Genomic DNA, 21,711 nt, shown 5'->3' with positions numbered 1-21,711 from the left:
AAAAACACCCTCAGCATTGAACAGAATATCAACTTTATTGTCAACAAAGGGAAAGTTGTCTCGAGTCCAACCATCTTCATCCAAATAAGTCACCCAGCAGTTAAGACAGGAGCACCATCAACATCCACCAATATCATGTAAGAGACTGACCATCAGCGGCCTCACCCTGAGATGATCGGTGGTGTCTGTGCATAGTATATTGCACATATTGAAAGATGTTAATAATGATTTTGTCCACCTCATTTACATACATAAGACGTCATCTGCAACACAATGCACCATCCACCACAAAACACAGCCTAAAAACCACCAAAGGGTTGAACCAACACGTCAAATAAATTCCACAAAGGTCTAAATTCTAGTATTTATTACAGGACCGCAGTACTGGTCTGTATTATAATGTACCAGAGAGGATCTCAAGTATTTGCTGATGATATATTGGTGGAAGGGACATAAAGGTGTTTGAATACAGAAAATTAGCCCATTAGCACCTCCAACTGGAACAACTCACAAATCATTTACTTATATAAATATGCAGCTTACAGATCAACACCGCCTTTATGGACACTTGATTGTAGAGCTGCAGTGATGCGTCCATTAGCCAAGCAACACAAAAGTCATTTATTAAAGCTCTGATGAAGTAATTTTTCAAGTTTTTGTAAAAATGACACAATTTGAATATTTGATGTAATTAAATCGGCTGTTTTTTTTTCGTCTTCACGCCCCAAATGTTAAGAAAATTAAAATGCAGGTGTGCCTGTATACCAGGAGCCTCAGGTGGGAAGATTCAGGTGCAGTTTGTTAAATCAGCATCTAATTTAGCGGTCTGCATCATTGGTGCACGTAGGTGTGGTATACATGTCAGCTGAGCCTCGTTCTCAGGTTGCTGAGTATCTTGTTGCTTGTGAAAGCCAGTTTGGTTAAAGTGCGTCTGTGCTGGCAGCGAAAGAACCTGAGGCCCAGTTTTAGTTGGCATGGCTCATCAGGATCTGGTGGCCTGGTTCCTCTCACCTCCCTGCATGTCCAATCTGAGTAATCCTGCCCTTTCACACTCAAGAAAGCGTGCACAAGCTGGCTCTTCATGATGTTTGTGGAGGTGAACTCTTCCATGAGACATGAACAAAAAGTTTAGAAAACATCTGTGGATGTTCATGATCTTCACGACTGTTACAATGCACGAAACACCAACACAGTTTTACAAGACAGGACAATGAAAAGTGGCCTTTATTCAGCACCAACCTCACAGTACAGCGGCTTACAAAACAGTGATAAACAAAAAACCCACAAGTGACGTTCATAGCAAAACGGCCCAAAATTCTACGACTGAAAAACTGGATTGTCAAACATCAGCGTGATATTTTAACAGCGAGTGATTTCGGCCTTTATTCTGTAAATCTTGCTGACAGATGACCAGGACCTGGATCGATACACGATCCAGCTGAGCTTTAAAAGCTAGATTTCACTCAATGCTGATGGTTACGTAGAAAAGTCTGACTCAGTTACACAACAGTTTAAAGGATGCTAATGATTGTACCTGTGACACTGAGGTGAAAAGGCATCTAATCTGCCGTTTCAGTCTTAAAAAACTACAGCAAAAAATGAAATGTAAAGCCGTGCCTCGTCAAAACTTCCTCTAATAAGAGCATCGTGCAGGTGGGCTTTCTTTACTCATGCATGCTATGAAACCTGACCCCCACTAACTGAAAGGCAACAGTTCATTCACAGAAAGAAACACATGAAAAAAATTAGTTCTGAGCTTGAAAACCAACAAAAACCACGACAGCTTAACGGACGCTCCTGAGTCTGGAGGTAGGCTTCGCACAACTCATCAGGACTAATCTGGTGATTATTCTAGTTGTGCAAACCTCGTGTCACTGGCTCAAAAAGACACCATGGATGTAAAAAAAAAAAAAAGAAGAAATAAACATGCACAGAAATTACACACATGATCCCATCGAAATCCTAAAAACGCTGATGCTGGAGTGCAGGAGGCCCGTCTACAGTTTCATGATTAAACACATGAAGAAGAGCACTCTTATCCTAAAACTGGCTCCCAAAAGTTTTCCCTGAAATGTGCAGAGTGTAAACAGCCAAGAGGCATCTACTGTCAGGATGGAGTTTCAGAGTCAATTACATTTCATCTTTTGAGTCATGATCATTTTTTTTTTAGAGAATAACGTAGTTTTCCTTTTAATGCCTTATTCTTCTGAGCCTCACTCAGAACCTTAAAACACCTTCGCATCTACCCTCCCAGAAACATGTAAGATGAGGTTCAAGACATGTTCAGTCACAAAGTGTAAACTCCACCTCACACACATCCTCGCGCCTCCGTGCTGCAGATGAAGGCTGGCGAGGCCGAAGTCTTCCGCAGAGACGACGTCAAGGGGAGAAATACATCTCTTTGGTCAGCATTGACACGATGCATGGGATTTGTTTCTTCGCATTAAAGCCTGGCGCGTTGGAGATGGACTCATACTCTACTGCCACCTTGTGGTTCACTCGTGTCATGATGTGAAGGAGCTCCAGTTCTTTGCCATATTTGCTGAGGAGCTCGCACAGAGACTGCATGAACCAGGACCCGGTCATAGTGTTCCGCCATGAGTAGTAGCCTGTGGACAGATACAATAAAGGCTGTATCAGTGAATGAAAAGGGAACAAGAAGTGTAGAAAAGACCCCGTGTTTGTGTATCAACCTGGAGCTGTGGAGAAAGCGTAGAGGAAGTCAGCTTCCACAGGGATCTTGGTAGTGCCATCGTCCATGCTGTCGGCTTCAATGCCCGGATCCAGATCAGTGCCTCTGCAAGCCTACTCGACACGAGCACAAAACAGGACCTGGTTTCAGGTCAGACACCTAAGCAAACAGGATGTCCAGGATGGGGGAAAAAAAGACTCTTACGATACCTGGATGAAGAAGAGTTTGGGCTTTCCCACCAGCGATTTGCAGCGATCACCTCGAAAAAGCGACGTCAGGTACCGAAGTTCTATTGAGCCGTCCGTACCGAAGAACACGCCCTCGTCTCCGTGACTCAGCAGAACGCAGACGAATGAGGCGCTGCAGCTGTGATCTTCCTTTGACACTGGAAAAGACGGCAGGGTGTCAAAGACAGCAGGAGGACAGAGGCGATTCGGGGTCATTCTGTTCGGATCCGGCATCGAACTTACCAGAAGTCAAAACCTGTTTCAGCTGCTCGACTGTCTGGTCGTTGTAAATCTTCACTTTATAGCCCAGCTTGGTGAAGACTTTCATCGCGTTGGCTGCATCGACGTCTGTCCCATTTCGCTGATTCATGCCTTTAAAGACAAAGCAAAAAAAAAAAAGTGTTCTGGTAACTGAAAGGTCACAATGAACATGCAGCTTTTCGTGGAACCAACTTTTAAGGAACCAGCAGCTGTTGCTTCCTGTTCAGTAAATTTAGCTGTTAACACATACTGTAGGTAGTCTGATACAAGACGCATTTTGATTTCTTTTCCAGTAATCCTAAAGGCCAAAGGAACCTGCTGAAGTGGAGTGCAGGCGGCATGTGATGCAGCAGCTATCACGCTGAATTTCTGTTACAATAAATGTTGAAATGCTGTGATAAACTTTCATTTTATTGCTTTACGGCTTGAAAAATGAGGAGAGTACAAAACGTTTCCCTTCGCATTCAGCCATGAAAAGCCACGTGAAAAACGTTATTACATTAGTCTCTTCAGGCTGGCACGGAGCCGCATCTGATGCTTTGTGAGCTGAATCAGAGTGAAAGCCTCCCCGGCCTGCACGAACTGCCTCTGTGAGGGTGGAGTTTTGGAGCGCACCCATTCTTTTTAGTACATGACGCCCGGTTTCATCACATAAGCTCCACATGTCTTCACCCTAATGAGGCAGAAACAGTGAAAAAGCCTACACAGGTGTAATTAATGAAATGATTGATGGCTGAATTCCATGTTCTGGTAACTTTCCCAGATCGTTCAAAGTGCATCTCGCTTAACTGGCGTCTTGCTCTAACTTCCACCTGCAGCCTAACATCACTACACTACAGTTTGCCGCGTTCTGTCAGACGACACATCCAGGAAGTTGGTTGTCACCTGCTATGTCTGTAAAAGTGTGGCTGCAGGCCACAGCGAACCTGCTAACCTTTACATCAAATCTAAAATACTGCAGCTCTTTCAGGAAACAAGCATGATGGATTGCCAAGTCACATCTCTTTGTGGTTGAACAGCGGGAAACAATCACATGAACTTGTAAATACAGGCTTAACCACATATGATGAGAACATCACACTGTTTGCAGACCCAGCAGTCATGTGTATTCAGTTAGTCCTGCTAGACGAGTTCAGCGACATAAGTCATCACACAGTAGCTCTGATGCTCTGTAAGAGCAGACTGAAGCTGTATATACTTGCATTGATGTCCAAGGTCTTCTCAGCAAGATAAGAAAGGCTCTTTCAATAATAACAGACACTGCTCTTCAGCTTTTCAAGCTCATATTGCACAAACTCCCTAAAGGGTAGGCAAGGACGGAGGTCAGCTCAAGGTTTCGTTCATCTGTTGTAGACATCCGGCCTTTATATCCTCAGAGAAGGAAGCGCTGGATAAACATTCCCCTGCAGATGCTTAACGGGGCAGACATGGTCGCGCTTCACAAAAAGATTATGAACATCCAAAGGACGAATGTGACAAAAGCTGTAATGGCTGTCTCTCTGCAGCCACCTTGGCCATTAAATGAAGTACAGGGAGAACAGTCTGATGCACAGAGTTCTGCACAGTCCACATCAAACCTGGAAGTGGAACCAATCAAACCACGTGACGCATGTCGAATCTAATTAACCGCCACGGGATGCAGCTAAGTGGCATCCACAGCAACAAGTATGAACTGGGTCCCATAGCACACTTGAAGGTGTGGATGGTTGAACTGCTTTGCTGTACGGTGAGAGCTACAGGCCACGTATCATCAGTCCTGCGGTATGCAACGTGTTAGAGCCCACCCCAAACCCTGCACAGAAGTGGCATCAACCCACAATTACGAGCAGTTTTACAGGAAGGACTCGTCTCCTCGAGCGGTCTGACAGAGATGCCTCACGCTGACTTAACTGATAACAAGTGACGGAGCAAGCTTTAAACCAGCTGGAAATGCTACTACAGCTACCACAGGTGTCTCTACGGCTCCTAGTTAAATATTATCAGCCAACGTTTGAGCCACCTGGACTACCTTGTTGGTTTAGTCTAGATTAACCACACGTTTCAAAATACAACTTGTTCAAGCCCCAGTGGGCCTTTTTCCGGGCTGACCCTGAACTCCACATAAAGAGAATAAACCTATCAAATGGAGTACGTGTACATGACTTCATTACCTTATATGATATTTTTTTCTTGACATTATTAACTAACATCTGTTCTACGGTTTCACTTTGAGTGTTTTCGTCTGGAAACAAACCGACCCGGGCCTGAGCACAAAGCCCCAGATACGCACCCGTCCGTCTGTCAAAGTTCTTGTTGTTGATGATGACACACTGGCCGATGCTCGGGAAATTCAGGCTGTATCTGAAGCTGTGGGAGCTGGCCTTGGCATCCACGTCCATAGGGGCGGAAGCGGACAAAGAAATCTCCGACCTGAGGGTTAAACAACAACAACAACAACAACAACAACAACACGGTCTTTACTTCAAATGTCAAGTAACAAAACCAAGTGTCACTTACGGGCCTGCATTAGTGCTGAATATTTAACATAAATCACTCCTGAACAGCTTACAGGACTGCACGCAACAGCTAATAAGTAATAGCTAGCAGGTGAAATAATACGCTAGTAATAGGGTAGACACCGGTTCTGGATATCATCGAAGATGAGCCGCTTCCTCATCACTGTCTGTACAACAATGAGCTTCTGGAGATAAAGATCGCTATCTAGCCAAATTAACCGTGACTCACTCTTGTCCGTCGCCTCTCCTTGCGTCTGTGGAGTCTTCCCCCGGTCCGTTTGCCGACATATTAGTTGACTGCGCGAATTAACCACTAAGCACACTGAAATTACACACCCTGTGCGATAAACAGCTGGCAGCTAAAGCTAATGCTAACGTACAGAGAGGCGCTCGGACTGAGGATGTGTGTTAGCTAGCTGCGCCAGGCTAGTAAACAAAGGTGCTGATGTCATCCGGAGATGCGCTCGTTTTATCCCCCGCGCCTGCCGTGTGAAGGGCGCGTCACACCACAACCTCTGCTGATGAGGGCCGTTGCTAGGTTATTTGGAAATAATGGCCAGAAACAAACAAGGAGATTAAGAGGATTTTTTTATATTGCATTTATTCAGTTAACTAAAATAAAAATTGCTTTGACCACTCCTCCCCGCCCCCCACATTAATGTCTACATCCTGTTTGAAAACTATTTCTCCTCCATACTGCGACAGCTCCTGAAATCTAAACTTCTACTTGAATATAATAAAACACTATGAAATTACCCTGTAAAATACTGTTAAACTGTAAGTTTCAGGTGGTGACTAATTCCCACCCAAGTTCAAAAACCCCCCCAAATCCCCGAACAGGCCGTGCCTCTGATTTTACTCCGTGTTGTGTCAACAGATGTTCATGCATATATACTTTTATTTTCGTTTACAGCAGTTTTCAAACTTAGTTCTTACTTTCTCTCACAAATAAACAGTTGCATCTCATCCTGGAGCCATATCATGTAATCACAAGCTTCTCGCTGCCTGTCACACATAAACAGACGTATTCATCAGAAGTTGTTTCAAAGATGTTATTATACTGCTCAAAGATTTATGCTGATTATCATAATTTTGATCCTTCTCACAAAACTAAACCCTGACAAATCTAAAGCCGAAACAGCCAGACTTCCTCACAATAAGGGATATGTTTCCATGGTAAAATCAGCTTGGAAAATATGAATTATTATAGAGAATAAAAAGTACTCACAACTATCTCCACATTAGCAAACTACAACATTTAAATACTGCTTGCATATTAAAGCATGAGTGGTCATGAGAGTCACTTTACTTTTGATACATTCGTCCGTTGTGCTTATAGTATTTCTACTTCTCTATTTTACTTGAAGGTAATTTTAGATGCAGGGCGTTGTCTTGCAACAGTATTGTTAGATAATGGTATTGCTTTGCTCAAGGAAAGGATCTGAATACTACATTAATACTTCTATTAATGTGACAACTGAAGGGCACACAATGCTAACACATAATTGTGGCTGAACCGGTCCTTTTCTTTTTACATATATTTTGATGTCACATTAGGAAAAGCACGGGTGTAAATTATACGACTAGTGATGGTTGAATTCCATTTAGCTGCTGAAGTCTAAGGGTCTTGGTGGTGTACTGGCTGGCTCACTTGTTGTTAGGGGCCTTAATTACCCCGTACAAACGTAGGATTAAAACTACATTAGTAAAGATAATCTTCAGCACAATATGATTTCTGTCATGGATGAGTATCATCAGTGTTTCCGGCAGCCTGTAACTCATGTAATGAATGTGGTTAATACTGTCTGTACACCCGTATAAGCAGGGTAAAACAAACATAACGCTAACGAGTTTAAGCCACTTTGTGATGCTTCGTTCAGGTAAATTCAAAACACCAAAGACATGCACTTCATCTCCATTCACACTTTAATATTGCCAACCTCTACAGTCCTGCTAAACAAAGAAAGAAACAAACAAAAAACTGCATTGGAGGACACAAAAGGTGGAAAGGATGCTGAGAACAGTGAGGCAACACATAATAACTAATGGACACATGTTTGCAGTAAGTGAACGCGGTTTAGGAAATGTTTTCAGAACAAACTCAGAACATGACAAACTCTTCAGTAGCCAGCATCAAAAGCTGACTGTCTGTCAGTGAAATCCCGCAAGGCATGAAACACAATGGATGTAATGTACGCAAGTGCAAGAACGCCTTCAGTCTACATTGTTTACAGCGACAGTCTCCACAGAGCGGGGCAAACGAGGGGAAACGAGGAGTGAAAACGGTCAAAACTTAACAACAAAAACAGTTAAAAACACACAGATGGAGCGACGGGACTGAGGAGATGAGAGCAGTGGCTACAAATCAGGATTACAGAAAACACACGCTGGAAAAGACAAACCGGACTGCAGTGAGCTCAGCAAGCTGTACGCGCCTCGCACACTCTTCTTCATCGGTTGAAATGATGTATGCAGCAGCAGTAATTCATAGTAGGGAGTGGTTCAGAGACGGGAAGCTGTTGTGGCTGCTGGAGGCTGACTCATGGTACAATCAGCTACGACCATGAAAATGCAAAAGGAAAAACAGAAGTGCATCACGTCCGTTAGATTCTCCATCAGTGTTACCAGTTAACATCACAGTTACTTTACTATTTAACATATTTACACACAAATATTTGCAACATCATGTTTTTGTGATCTTCGTTTTGAGTGTTCTCCTTTTAAGTACACTTGAATATAAAATGAAATTCAGATTTTCACACTCACGCAGTCCTTCCACTCACACGACAAACAACAGAGACAAAATCAGCGACAGAATTCAGTTTTCGTCCTCGCTTCACGTTTCATTTTGTGCCACATGCATACGCACTGAGGCACTCTTATTGCTTTCTGTTAAAAGTCTACACCTGCCACACCCTAAAGTCATCTAAAATCAAGATTAAAGCTATGAGAAGTACGCATGAAGGAAACCACAGAGCTCATTTCCCTTCACGTCACCAATCATCGAGCCAGTGGAGACCAGCACAGATCTGCTGCTCTCAGATTCATCTCAACTGTTCCGTCTCAATATTTACTTTAAAAGCAGAATCGAATACTTGGTTGATCCAAGCAGCAGTAAGAGCACAAACTTTAGGGCTGAAAATGGAGAGTCTAAAGAGCCACATTTTATCTTAAACTTAAGGATTATCTTACACACACTTCATCTCACGAGGCTCTTGCTCTCAGCAGCTACTTTCTTTAAAGAACAACTTAACGGCCAGTTTGAGCTCGAGCACGCCGCCTTCACACAGAGAATGCACCCGCCACCCCTCCCCCACGTCAGGAGGGGTGAAAGGACGTTGCCTTGTAGTTGGGGGGGGGCTTCACAAGTTTAGTGTCATTCTTAAAAATGCAGCGCTGAAGGACAAAACAAACAAAAAGACGAACTTCTGAATCCGCCGCCGCTGTAAATAGTGCCGTTGGTATTTTCATACTTCATATTTTCATTTGTACCTCTATTTCACTTCATATAGAATTCAATATGTTATCATTTTAAATAAAGGACATCTACTCTATTTAAATGAATGTCCTACACATGAAATATCATAACTCTTCGTCAATAAAAAAAAAGCATAGAAAAAACATGAAATGTCATTCTTATAGAGTGAAAAAAGGTTTAAAAACGCTCGTTCATGGAATCAAGTCTGCAGCTGATTACGACTGCATTCTTAATCTCTTCACCTTCACCACCGTCATGTGTATGTCACGTATACAGGGGGGTCAGGGGAATATCAGGGACTAGATGGGTGACAGAAAATGGGGAAAAAAAAGGCTAATATGTAGATATAATTGTTGTTTCACTTCAGGGAAAAAAGTCGCACCGCAAAATACAATAAACTCAAAGGCAAATGTCATATTCATATAGTCCAAAAGTAACTGCTGTAATATTCCACTGATTACTTCTTTAAGAGAGCTCGTACATCCAAGCATCTGATGTGCTGTGAGCCACTAAAAATGTTGGGTATAATTAAACTTTCGGCGGTGCTGTGCTGAGGAAGCTGCAATGAAGCCATCGCTAAATAGTGATAATCAGGAATGCACAACAAAGACAACACACAAATGAGACGTCAGGTAGTAGGTCAGATGTCTGGATGAGCTACGCCTTGGACAACAGTGCATTTAAAGAAAATACAAGGTGACATTATCAGAATACCGTGTTATTAACACCTGCTAAATCCAAACCGAAGGCCGCAACCAGGAGCCGAACAACAAGCAGTGGACCGAAGATAAACATCAGAGTTTGAGAGGCAGTGAGAGGGAATCCTGAACGCTAATCAGCTGCAACGCTACAATGTGCACTGCATCTACGTTGAGGGTTAAGTCCAGATGCCCTCAATCCTGAGCAAATCACTGCCGGAGAGGAGGAGCAGAGTGGAGTGATCGGATGAAGCTGCAGACACTGAAGATCGGCTGATTCCCCGCTTTAGCTGTCGTAAGGTGGGTCACCTCTTACCACCTGTGCACGCCACAGAGGAAGACGCGCTGACTGGGCCGGGATCAGAAGATGTCAGGGCACATGTCCCAGCCGCCTTGGTCCTTTTCCTCCCAGTAACCGCCCTTGTAGACGTGCAAGGTCTCTCCAGACACGGGATCGTCTAATTTCTCAAACCACAGTGCTTGGTAGTTGTCTTGATGGGCACCTGAAGGGAAAGAAAGGAAATCTTTTTACCAAGAAGAAGCTTCAGAGGGTCCTGAGATGAGGGTTAGGAAGTCACTGAGCCATGACCACACATGGTGCTTATATTAAGATCATATGACTAAAAGACGAAGGCGTGGTCTTCACATTCACCTGATTCAAAGAGAGAACTAAACAAAGGAGGGAAACACAGCCAAGAGCTCCTCTGCTCAAAACTAAATCCCCAACTACTCAGGACCAGGTCTGTGCCAGTCTACAGCCAGCTACAGTCTTCTACAGGGTTCCCTGGAGACTACCAACAAAAAGCTAAATAACAAAAATACATAAATAAACAAAATGGGGGGACAAAGGGGAGCAACACCGATGTTACTTGCTTTTGACTTGAGCTCCATAAGGACCTTCCTTGCCTTCCACTAAGAGAGGATGTAAAGAGGAAATGATGTAAGATGGACAGAGAGGTTCTTAATCTGGATTAAACTGCTAGAATGTTCGAAATAACTGCACTGTATGTGTTCAGTCATGGTCAGAATACTTGCTTAGGTGAGGGGGGAGCGATGGTCCATAAGGGGCTGAAAACAGAAGATTTAAGAGTGAATCTCTGAGAGTTCAAACATTAAGGAGTGGATATGATCTGAGAGTGAAGACAGGAAGAAGAACAGAGAGTGAAATGTAAGAAGCTACTTGCATGCAACGGGTGTATGAGGGGGAGAGTCCTCTGTGTCAGCTTAACACAGCACAGAAAAAAAAAAGATGTGAATCCACAACCCAAACAGTAACGAAAATCCACACAAATCTCCTGTTAGTGCTCATTTTAGAAGCGCTGTGTGTAGCATTTTCAGCACAACAGGCCTGTCGAAGAATACTGCGACGGCTGTACAAAAAAATTTCTAATTATATACAAAAAACAAACAAAAAAAATATGCAAAAAACAATTGTCAGGATAATTTTTGACCTCTAATTCAAACATCACTTCCTGTCACAAAGGTGACTGTACTGTCTCCCCATTTGTCCTGTAAGGCAGCAGTTCGCAATGGGGGCCCAACCTCCACTATGGATGGCCAAAGCCTTTTCATTCATTCTGTGAAGAAAACTAAATGACATTATCATTTAAAGTTGTGTAACTAGCAGAGAACAGTATAAAAAGTTCCTAAAAATATTAATAAAAGTCATCTCTGATGCAGCATTCAGGGAAATAATCTGCTTAAAATTCATCCGAATCAAAAACGGGATAATATGGACCCAGTATATAAATATATATATATTAATATAGAAATATGGAGTTAACAGCACGTTTTCTCTGTAGTCACTCTTTAAGTTATCCTTTATTGATCCACACAGGGAAATACATTCTCTGAATTTGACCCATACTAAGTCTCAGGAGCAGTGGGCAGCCACTGAACGGTGCATGTTTCTGATGGTGGGGGGACACCAGAGCACCCAGAGGAAAGCCACGCAAACACTGGGAGAACATGCAAACTCCACACAGACAGGAAGCTCCGGCAGGGAAACGAACCCAGAACCTTCCTCCTGTGAGGCTGCAGCGCTAACAGTGCTAACGGCGCTAACACTGAGACTCTGATGCCGCGGTGGCTCAGGTTAACGCAGCTCAGTTGTTCTGTACTGTTATTGTCATGCATTGAATATAATATGAAACATCCACAAAGTATGTGACGCAGTCAGTGGTTGTCTGTTTACTCAGTGACAGAAAAGGGGTCACAAGAAACAAGCCCATCGACTTCCCATGGGTTTACTATACGGATCAAATCATCCATGAAAATGCTACACACAGCGCCTTTAAAAGTACAGCACAGAAGTACATAAATCCATGAAGTGATACTTGCTTTCATCTGAAACCTCGTTTGCTTCTGCGTCAGCCTCCCCTGCATCAGCTAAACGGAACAGAAATGGATGAAGGGATGGTGAAAGGTGAAGGACGTGTGTGTGTGTGTGTGTGTGATGATGATGAGGTTAGAGGGCGTGTAGCACCATTCTGCCATTACACACACACACAAACACACTGCACAGGTGTTTTTGCATTTGGAGGTAAATCAATAGCGTAGATCAGTGGGGGGGGGGACTAAGAGAAGAGTACTTGCTTTTCAAGGGTGAATCATTGAGTGACTCCTCAGTGACAGCTTAAGGATGAGACAGAGACAAGCAGACAAGGTATTCCCAGACAGACAGAAGGGACAAAAAGATGAATGGACAGAAAAACATTGGACAGAAGCACAAGAAAAATCGAGAAACTCCAAAGCAAAACTAACTTCCTTCTTTCTTTTTTTACCTTCCTCTGGCGAGCTGGCGGCTTTAATGGCCTCCCTCTCTCTTTCTCGACGGGTGTTACGCTGTTTCTCTTCCAGCCGCTGTTTCTCTGCATTAGCCTCATCCCAACGGCCGTCCTCCATTAACCGCTGGTCGGGGCGGCGCCGGCTGTCTGTCGGCGCCACTCCCTCTTCAGGTTCATTGAGTGTCAAGGCCAGAGAGGAGAAGTAATACATGTTCTCTGCTCCCTCACTGTAAAAAAAAAAAAAAAGTTATGACCACAAACAATCAAAGTCAATCAATCAATCAGGTACAAAGTATGACAGTTTAGCAGGTGTGTTACTGCCTGTCCTCTGCAGCTCCTTCTGTTTACAAGCACGTTCACTTCCTTTAAAGCAGAAACTCACGGTAAGGGGTTCTTTGTCCAGATTTCTTTGGCTTTGAGGGTCTGATAGACAGTCCTCTGTTTGCCTTCAGCGCCGTTCTCGCCTTTACTGCTCTGCATTACCCTGGAAAACTCCATCTTCTCGTCCCAGGTTCCCGATAGCACGTAATGGGCCTTCCCATCCTTATCCGTTACGACTCCTGTTACCTGAGAGACAAACGCAGCTTTCAGTGACGAGTGTAACCAAAGAGCCAAAGTGAGGCAGGACGTGGATTTACATTCAGCTTAAACTCAGTGGCCTTTTTATTTGGTACAACTTCATGCAATTATACACAAAAGCTCTGATTAATGCTGGATGAAAACATCAACCTCTTTGGCAAAGGTAACCAGTCCTATTTTAGATATAATCTAATGACTTCAGCTATGAGGCACACTTAAACTTTGTCTTTTTTCTCTTTTTATATTGAGTATTATGTGACTTTGCACTGAACGTCTTCCTGGAAAGAAGCACATCAGCTCTGGCTTTACACACAATAAGTACTATTTAATAAAGAGAATGTCAAGAAAATCTCACCTTTCTTGGAACATCTCTGGAGAAGTAACTGTAGGGAGCAAACTTGAGGTGGCAGCGATCTCCTGTCCGATGGTTCACCACATCGATCTCCCCTGACTGGTCAATCCATAATTTACCAACAATGATGTTATGGACTGTTGTAGTCACTTTCTTCCAGGAGTAGTGATTGTTGCTCTTGTCAAATATACACTGGATAGAACCTGGGGAGAGACGGGGGATAATGTTACCTGTTCACCCAAACTAGACATGTCATATTCCACATCTATGGTACAGACTAAGGTATGAGTCTATATATAAGCCCCTGCAGTGACTAGCAGCGAATAGCAGGTAGTTTACAAGTAAACTACAATTACCGCCTCACAGTTGTTTGCCTCCACCAACCAGTCAAGTTGCAGTTCACATCCTTAAGCATAGCGTAAGTCATCATTACTGACATGCATGATTCACGAAAATGGAACGGACAGACAGCATTTTCCAACATGGAGGCATAAAAACAACAAGCTATACGAACTGAAAACCACAAACAAGCGTACACTCCTCAAGCTGGACACACTCACCCAAAGGCATGACAGACAGATATTTTCCTCTAAACTTGCTGGCCAGGGTGATCTCTTGTCTGAGCATCCAGCCCTTTTCGGAGATGGCGTGGTGAGCTGCAGCAGGTGGGTGGTGGCTCACCTGAGAGGTGGTGAGAGTCAACATTTGACCATCACAGCTATGCGATGGCTTAAGACTATTCAAGAAAAACATTCCTGCATAAACATACTTCAAGTGTTTATTTTTTAGATCTGGGATCTGGTCAAACATGAATCTGATCTTGTAGCTGAAACTAAAAACTTTCAGTCTGAACGGAAACAACTCTTGTCTGCAGAAGCGACTTGTGGTTTCCACGTACCTGCTCACAGAGGGAGCGGTAGCCACACTCCCTTAGCCGATCGAGCTCAAAGGTTTCCCCCAGCAGAGGATTGAAGGGCTTTCCTGTGCGGTGGACAGTGGTGGAGTAGGAAGAGACTGTGAAAGCGGCCACATAACACATCTGCTCCAGAGAGCTTTGACATTTAGCAGCCTTATCCAGCAGCTCGTAGTACTCCAGGTCTTCAGATAGACGCTGCAGCATTGAGAGCGGCTCGTTGAAATTCACCTAGTACGTAAAAAGTCATAGAGGTGAGATTACTTTAGATTACTCTCACACAGAAAAGCCACATGGATGCTGATGAGAGCACAGGTTGCTTACGGGCATTGGTATCTTTGAGAGCTCCTTTCCAATGCAGTTCTTCATGACGCTCCACAGATTGAGGTAATAGTTGGGCTTGTCGGGGATACGAGTCCGTCTTTGTCGTACCGGCTCGAGCTCAAGGGGCTGCGGAGACTCTGGATTGGATGCCAAAGACAGCTCGTCGAACTGGAACAAGAGAAGGACAACAGTCCAAGGGTCAGGCGACTGCGGCGTGTTGACAAACAGAAAACACAAGTCAAGAGAAATCAGCAAAAACAAAGATGACACACATTTACCGACTGGTCGTCCATTCCAGTCTCACTGCTGATCCCGCTAACGTTGCTGCCAGATCTCCTGGTGGACAGATAAACAAGAGAGCGCGCAATTTAAACAGGACTCAAGGAGAGAACATAAGAAACCCCCCCAAAAACAAGGTTTACTTTAAAAACTAAAATGACTACAACAGACGGGTATTAACCTGTGATACTTGGGGTCAGCAGGGACGGTAATAAACTCTGCCGGGTCTTCCATCGCATCAAAGAACTCATTGTCATCATCCTCGTCACTGGCGTCGCCTTTTCTTGAAACACTACCTATGGTGAAGAGAGACAGTTTGACTGCTCTGACTGGCACAGGTATGTGGTACGGCGGCTATGATCTGAGTACCATCAAGGGTCCAAAGGTAAAAGTTCGGGGGGGGGGGGGGCTTACCTTTGTTACCTAAGGCAGGATTGCTGAATGAAGGTGGGAGAACTGTAGCTCCTCTGAAAGCTCTTTCTAAATGGTTGTGCTGTTTGGCCAGCTGCTCCAGAGTCTCCTCCAGCCGTATTCTCTGGTCTCTTTCCACCTGTAAGGCTTTCTGCCAGCGCTTGCTGTGGCTCTGGGCCAGGGACAGGAAGTCTCTGCACGCCTTAGGAAGCACGCAGCAACAAGAGCAACATTTCAGCAAGAGAGTCGACAACAACACCGAAGCAATGAATTCATCGGGTGGCTTACATTGATCATGGCGTTCGAGGTGATCCTGAACAGCGTCGCTCTCTCTGTGACCTGTCTGATCTTCTCCCCCATGTCCCCTCCAGCACGAATCCCCTCCAGCTCTGACAAAGACCTGCATGTGTGGGATAAGTGGAATGAATGAAGAAACAAATAAAGAGGCAAACAGAATAAATTACCTTCACCCTTCTTTTCTCTGGATAATCTCGTTTTTTCCTGCAGTAATGAAAGAGCTCAATCTCATGACCCATACCTTTGGAGGGCGGACCCGTGCTTGACAATGAGATCATTGCAAGTGGTCAGGTCCTCCACCTTGCTGTTGAGTGTGCGTAGTGTGGACTGGACTTCTGCGTTACGGCAGCTCCCACCCTGTCCTGAGGTGGGGGGCACTGCGGGGCAATCGTCACCTGAGTCATCTGAGGGAGAGAAAAGAGAAAATGCTTTACCTGCAGAGAAACACACACATTTAAATGAAATATGTGTTTTTCTATACATTTTCCTATACGTCTCCTGCATTCTCTAAGCCATCAGTTTTCCCTCTCACCAGATTCAGCCTGCATGCGGACGGCCTTTGCCTTAGCGAGCTCCAGAGCAGTGATCCATCGCTGGCGCTCTACTTCTGAGTTGGCCTTCAAGTGGTAGGTCTGCGCCCCCCCGTTGGAGATGACAAAATTGCACGAGTCCTCCACAGCAATATTGGCTGTGGCCAAGTTGATGGTGCCTCGGCATGTGTGACCCATCTCTGCCTGGGTCCTGGAGACAAACAGAATGAAAAACGATGAAAAAGAGTCTCTGAATCCCAGTTTTGTGTAATAAGAAATCCTATTATTTGGTAAAGCAACTGATATTTGCTTAAAATTGTACATCAGATGCTATTTAAGTACTCGTTTGAATGTGCTGCTCATTTCAATGACCTTTAAAAGCAAAACTGAAAGACACTGGGGTACTGCCAAAGAAAGTACACATAACCAAAAGTTGTAACACCCTTTGTGTGCCATGCCCCCTCCCTTAGTACCACCTTGGCTTCCTGAAAAAAAAAAAAAAACTCTGAAAACTCTGTGCATTCATGACAAATTCAGTTGTGTTGCTCACCGGTAGTAGGACAGCAGTCCATTGCTCAGAACGAACCAGCGTCTCTGGTAACCTTTAATGTAGTTCGTCCATTTGAAGAGCCAACCCTTGTACGTGTCTCCAGGGGTTGGAGTAGGGGGTTTAGGCTCCGACATCACAGCAGCCTGAGGGTTCACGGGTGAAGTTAGAGCCTGTGGGGGAGAAAACCTCATCAATATTTACTGACATTTCATGGTTGGACATGCTGCTGTTAAGTGTGCTTAATGCACATATGGGGAACATGACCAAACCAAACCTGTCTTACGGCTGCTCTCCCATCACTAAGTAAATTGCGGTTAATGTTCACACTTTCCGCTTGATTAATAAGTTCATTTTAATTAGCTGTTTAAGGCGTAATGATCTGATGGTTTCACGTTCTGATGCTTGATATTGAGATATTTGTTAACATCAACAAATACAAAAATATACTAAACCATTACGTAAATGCCAGTCTGCTGTTTAGCTTTTGCGAATAGGCAATTTAAACTCTGCAATAAGGCAAATGAACGTTACGCCGTTGTGTGAATGAATGCTGGCTGGTCCACGTTGGACAATGACGTTTAAGGCTACAACAGCTGTCAGTGTTAGCTGGGTAAACATGAATCGGAGATCAGGATACTGAGCTCCGAATCTACAGTATCACTATGACAGTTGCGTTAACGTGGAACCTGCAAATTACAACAAATGGGGAAGTGCTGACACGACTCCTGCAGTAATAACCTGTTTAGCTATCGTTTAACGTTAACGTCACTACATTGTAACGGCTACAAAAAACACAGAACACGGCTCGCTCATTTTAACCCACCGGTTATTTGCCAGGATGTCATCCAAGTGTCAAGTAAACACAGCCTGGATATTGTGAGGTACTTCCAGGTACAAGACGCCAATTCGAGTCATCAAAGCTACTTAAAACAGTGCTCGTCCGTCACTAAGCTTGCTGCTAGCTAAACAGGAAACTGTCAAACAGCCGGCCACGTCGCAGACGGCGCTAACGACCATTTTCAACTGTGCAGCTCTGTTTCTTTGTCCGATACGTAAAGTGACGTTAAGACATGGTCATATTTATCGCTTACCGTGTGAGACTTCTGCTATTAATAGTGTGCATGTCGTGTTCGGTGAAGCGGTGTTAGCTCGCTAGTGTTAGCTTTGCTAACTACTTTCATGGATGTATTAAGGAGAATAGCTACTTTGCTACAGGTTGTGCAGCACAAAAAGCGTCCGTCAAGCCCTTTAGCGGTCAACGTTAGTTCCGCTGGTGACCGGCGACATGAACGCACTGACAGAAGGCTGAAAAACAAACCTGCAGGTCGGAGCCATGAAACGAAAAATAATCTGGAATCATTCACAGTCCTGATGATTATCTGATGATCTGAATGAGTGTGCGAATGTCTCACCTAAAGCACATTAGCACACATGCCATGTGTGCTGTGAAACATTACACCGTTATTTTTGTGCACTGTCAGCGTATGTGGAACACACATTCATAATGTCGGCTTTTTATCTCTAATTTGATGTCAGTTAACCAAATTCAGGCACATTATTATGCAGCTCACTTCCTGTGAAAAATCATCTTACACTGTGTAACAGATAGGATGAAACCATAGAAATTTACTTTTTTTCTCAGTAATGATCATTTTCAGTGTTTTAATTGTGGCATTATTTTCTTAAACCACAGTTAACTAAAAAAAGCTGAAAAAGTTTACTGTCTACTTTCACTGCCTATAATAAGAACCCAAATGCATTCCAAACCTTTTTGATAAAGTTTTTCTGCTTGTTAATCAATACTGGACCTGTTCCTGACACCACAAATGTACTATTGAAAAGCACTTTTTGACATTAAGTGCTATATAAATAAAGTTTATTATTAATTCTAAAATATGGAATAGCTGTCATGGAACTAAACAAAGGGGTTGAAAATGTAAGAAAATAAAGTTTTCATTAAAACAATTTTCCCACCTCACCAATTTGTAACACAGAAAATGAAAAAACAAACACTTCTCTCACTGGTATTCATTTTATTGGACAATTATTTACTACAACTACAAAGCTTGTATGAAGTAGGTGTGAGCTTAAATCAGTTACTTTACTTAAAACATCCTGTGTGTATGTGTGTATCTGTGTGTGTTTGTGTTTACGATGATTCACTATTCCCCAAAACTTATTTGGTGATGGTGTTTGCATTCATACTTTTCCCACTCCCACTAAGCACAATATATGGTGTTTTCTGGGATTTCTGCTTCTCTTGAAGCAAAGCAACCGTCCCTAGTGGGGTATCACTGCTGCTCATCTTCTTCAGCAGTGCCTCTTCCTCCAGCTTTTTCATCCTCCTCTCTGTCTTCATCTTTCCAGACCCTTTCCCATGGAATCGGTGTGAAAGCTGCCTGAAAGCTTCTTTTGGCGTGAGTTTCCGCCCAGATTCATCCACATACTCAATCTTGACGTCGGGCTTGTAGCCATCCTTCTCCTTGAATTCTTGAGTGAAGCCTCTGTATTCCTCTCGACGACTGTATTTGTCATCAAAGCCCATCTTGTCCTCGATGCAGTAGTTGTCATTCGGCAAGGCGCCCTTTGGTGCTCTGACACGTGCTACCTTCTGCATCTGAGTGTCCAACAGACCTTTGTTTTTGCACAACAGCAAGGCAGCAGCAAGGCCAGAGTTGACGATGGGCTCTTCATCCAAAATGGTAGCAGAGGCTGTGGAAAAGTCTGGTTGTTTCTGCTCTTCATCCAGGTTAACTGTGCTCCATCCAACATTCTCATCCATTTCCGAGTCTGAATCTCCAGCATCGTCTTTCTCTTCTTCTTGTTCAAAGTCCATTATGTCTTCTTGGTCCTCTCTGTTGCCTGACAGTCCATAAGTTGGAATATCACCCAGAGTTCTGCAAAACTCTGAGGTGGCATTGAAGACAATGTTGTTCCTCTTCTCAGGGTCGTTGTCATTGTCACCTTTGTCAAGCTGGTTTATCTTCTCTATCACCTTCTCCCCGGAGTCTTTGAGAAGCTGCTTTTGCTTCAGCTTCCTCTGCTTCTCCAGTTGTTTCTGCAGCTCCTGTTCTGCCTCATCCTCCTCAATTACAACTGGATCAGGAGGTGTGAAGTCTTCCTCGTCGCTTATGTCCATTTCTGCCATCCTGATGTCATCAGACATTTGAGGGGTATCCTGTGGTACTCCACTCTCCTCCACCTCCTTTATTTCTTCGCCATCTTCATCCAGCTGCCTGCGGCCTCGACCGCGTGTCCTGGAACCAAAATCGGAGTTGCGAGTGTCATCCATCTGGAGTTCATCCACCCATGTCTGCTTCTCCTTCTTCCTGATCTTTTTCACACGGCGTTTTGTCTTTTTAAAGCCCACCATTTCCTGAGGCGTGTAATACTCAGAGGCGATGGTGAGAGAGGGCATTTCCAAGGACTGGGCCTGATTGCGCAGAACCTCTCTCATCGCCTGAAGCTCCCGCTCTCGGTCCCCATCAGCGAAGCCTCCTGTATTCAACCGGAAACTCTTTTTCTTTTCACCCTCAATCTCCTCATCATACTTCGACAGAACAGAGTGGGCCTTGAATGTAACCATGTCGTCCACGCTCTCCTCTTCTTCATAGGGCTTGTAATCCGGCTTTTTCTTTTTTAACTCCACATTCTTTTCAGCTTTTTCCTTGTCCACCAGCCCCACGTTTACGAGCACATCTTCCTCCTCTTCAAGTACACCTTTGTCCTGTAGGGTCAGGATGACAGATTGACCCTCTTTGAAGGAGTCCATCTTATGCTGCACTTTGAGTCCCTTTAGATCTTTCGCCGTGTAAGAATCCTTTTTGCTTTGAGCAAACTCCTCCTCTACCAGACTGCTGACACCAAACTCCTCATCCATCTCTTCCAGGAGTTTGGCTCTTTTCTCTGCCATCTCTTTTTCCTTTGCCAGCTTCCTGGTCCTCTCAACCCAAGCAGATGTGTCATCCAGCCAGTCATCCTCTGCTAGGGTCTTGACTTTTCCCAGTTTCTGGTTCAGGATGCGTTTTTCTTTCATAGCTGCAAGCTTCTCTCTCATCTCCTTCTGCTGCTTGATGGCAACAGGGTTGATGGTCTCGGCCACTATTGGTTCCTCTTTGGTCCCGAGCTCCTTCTTGTTCTCATTTAATTCCAGAGGCTTCAGACCCAGCTTGGCTCTGAGTTTGTTTGTCTCCTCAATACTGAGAGATGCATCTCCGCTTGCTGACTGAGGCGCCACTTCTGTATTACCCTCTTCATATCCAAGATCAACTTTCTCCTTCTTCACTCGTGGCTCCCCGCTGCTCCGTTCACCTTTACTACGGCTCTCCCGCCCGCTTCTGTCCCTGGACCTGGAGCGTTTTCGTTTCTCTTTATCCCGAGTCCCATCCCGATCTGAAGCATCTCGGTCTCGGTCCTTGTGGCGATGTTTCTTATGTTCGCGACGGCGCTCTTCCGCGTCCTTGTCGCGGCTCTTTTCCTTATGTTTCTTGGACGATCCCATTGCTTCTTCTGCAGGTTACAGTAGTTGTAACATCCAAGAACACAACTGTTGTTAAAACACAGTTGCTGGCTTTCCTCCGCTAAAAACCTAGCACACGTTAGCTTAGCGTGCTAAAGTTAAGAGGCTAAGCGACGACACAACTCACGCGGAGCGAAGGCAAAAATGGAGCCTTGTATTCGAAATTGACTATTTTTAGCTGATCGCCGACAAGCGAGGACGTGAAAAAAATCTTAGCTGTGTGCTTTCTCCACGCCAGTTTCAGCCTCAACACATACACTACTTTATTCTTCAACGTCCAGCGAACGACAATATTACAGTTTCCTTCAAACACGCTTCCT

General features: G+C 44.2%; 3 protein-coding genes across 7 annotated transcripts; all 3 read right to left on the bottom strand.

Moving 5' to 3' along the window:
- Positions 1-11: 11 nt before the first annotated feature.
- casp3a (caspase 3, apoptosis-related cysteine peptidase a) lies at positions 12-6,166 on the bottom strand. Its single transcript, XM_070982060.1, has 6 exons — positions 5,905-6,166; positions 5,450-5,589; positions 3,163-3,291; positions 2,902-3,077; positions 2,694-2,805; positions 12-2,609 (listed from the first exon to the last, which is right to left on the bottom strand). Exons 1-6 carry the CDS (start codon positions 5,961-5,963, stop codon positions 2,380-2,382), a joined length of 846 nt encoding a protein of 281 aa, XP_070838161.1. The 5' UTR covers positions 5,964-6,166; the 3' UTR covers positions 12-2,379.
- A 1,424-nt stretch (positions 6,167-7,590) lies between these two features.
- LOC139345018 (oxysterol-binding protein 1-like) lies at positions 7,591-18,106 on the bottom strand. Of its 5 annotated transcripts, none has more exons than XM_070983468.1 (15): positions 17,964-18,106; positions 16,873-17,042; positions 16,325-16,533; positions 16,034-16,196; positions 15,784-15,895; positions 15,499-15,697; positions 15,266-15,380; positions 15,078-15,141; positions 14,806-14,973; positions 14,467-14,712; positions 14,129-14,249; positions 13,572-13,771; positions 13,020-13,204; positions 12,635-12,864; positions 7,591-10,354 (listed from the first exon to the last, which is right to left on the bottom strand). In XM_070983468.1, the coding sequence occupies exons 2-15, from the start codon at positions 17,004-17,006 to the stop codon at positions 10,212-10,214; spliced, it is 2,289 nt and encodes a 762-aa protein (XP_070839569.1). In that variant the 5' UTR covers positions 17,007-17,042; positions 17,964-18,106; the 3' UTR covers positions 7,591-10,211. The 5 variants fall into 5 exon arrangements, with proteins under 5 accessions (XP_070839569.1, XP_070839583.1, XP_070839576.1 ...); XM_070983482.1 differs by having other exon boundaries at positions 15,084-15,141; positions 17,964-18,087; XM_070983475.1 differs by lacking the exon at positions 17,964-18,106 and adding an exon at positions 17,696-17,836.
- A 785-nt stretch (positions 18,107-18,891) lies between these two features.
- sart1 (spliceosome associated factor 1, recruiter of U4/U6.U5 tri-snRNP) lies at positions 18,892-21,703 on the bottom strand. The gene has a single exon (XM_070986852.1). It carries the CDS (start codon positions 21,371-21,373, stop codon positions 19,049-19,051), a length of 2,325 nt encoding a protein of 774 aa, XP_070842953.1. The 5' UTR covers positions 21,374-21,703; the 3' UTR covers positions 18,892-19,048.
- Positions 21,704-21,711: the final 8 nt, after the last annotated feature.

This window comes from Chaetodon trifascialis, chromosome 2, assembly GCF_039877785.1.
Source record: "Chaetodon trifascialis isolate fChaTrf1 chromosome 2, fChaTrf1.hap1, whole genome shotgun sequence".
In the NCBI taxonomy this organism is placed as follows: domain Eukaryota; kingdom Metazoa; phylum Chordata; class Actinopteri; order Chaetodontiformes; family Chaetodontidae; genus Chaetodon; species Chaetodon trifascialis.
This window is presented reverse-complemented; position numbering and strand designations above follow the sequence as displayed.

What these genes read in the sequence shown, in the direction of transcription:
- LOC139345018 (XM_070983468.1), bottom strand. Translation starts at nt 17,006, where the DNA reads ATGTCGGAGCCTAAACCCCCTACTCCAACCCCTGGAGACACGTACAAG. An exon ending in TCTGTCTGTCATGCCTTTGG is followed by an intron (nt 13,772 to 14,128) that starts GTGAGTGTGTCC and finishes GTCTCTCCCCAG; the next exon opens with GTTCTATCCAGTGTATATTT. An exon ending in CGCCAGCTCGCCAGAGGAAG is followed by an intron (nt 10,355 to 12,634) that starts GTAAAAAAAGAA and finishes CTTTCCCTTCAG; the next exon opens with GTGCCCATCAAGACAACTAC.
- sart1 (XM_070986852.1), bottom strand. Translation starts at nt 21,373, where the DNA reads ATGGGATCGTCCAAGAAACATAAGGAAAAGAGCCGCGACAAGGACGCG.
- casp3a (XM_070982060.1), bottom strand. Translation starts at nt 5,963, where the DNA reads ATGTCGGCAAACGGACCGGGGGAAGACTCCACAGACGCAAGGAGAGGC. An exon ending in GAACTTTGACAGACGGACGG is followed by an intron (nt 3,292 to 5,449) that starts GTGCGTATCTGG and finishes TTGTCTTTAAAG; the next exon opens with GCATGAATCAGCGAAATGGG. An exon ending in CCAAACTCTTCTTCATCCAG is followed by an intron (nt 2,806 to 2,901) that starts GTATCGTAAGAG and finishes CGTGTCGAGTAG; the next exon opens with GCTTGCAGAGGCACTGATCT.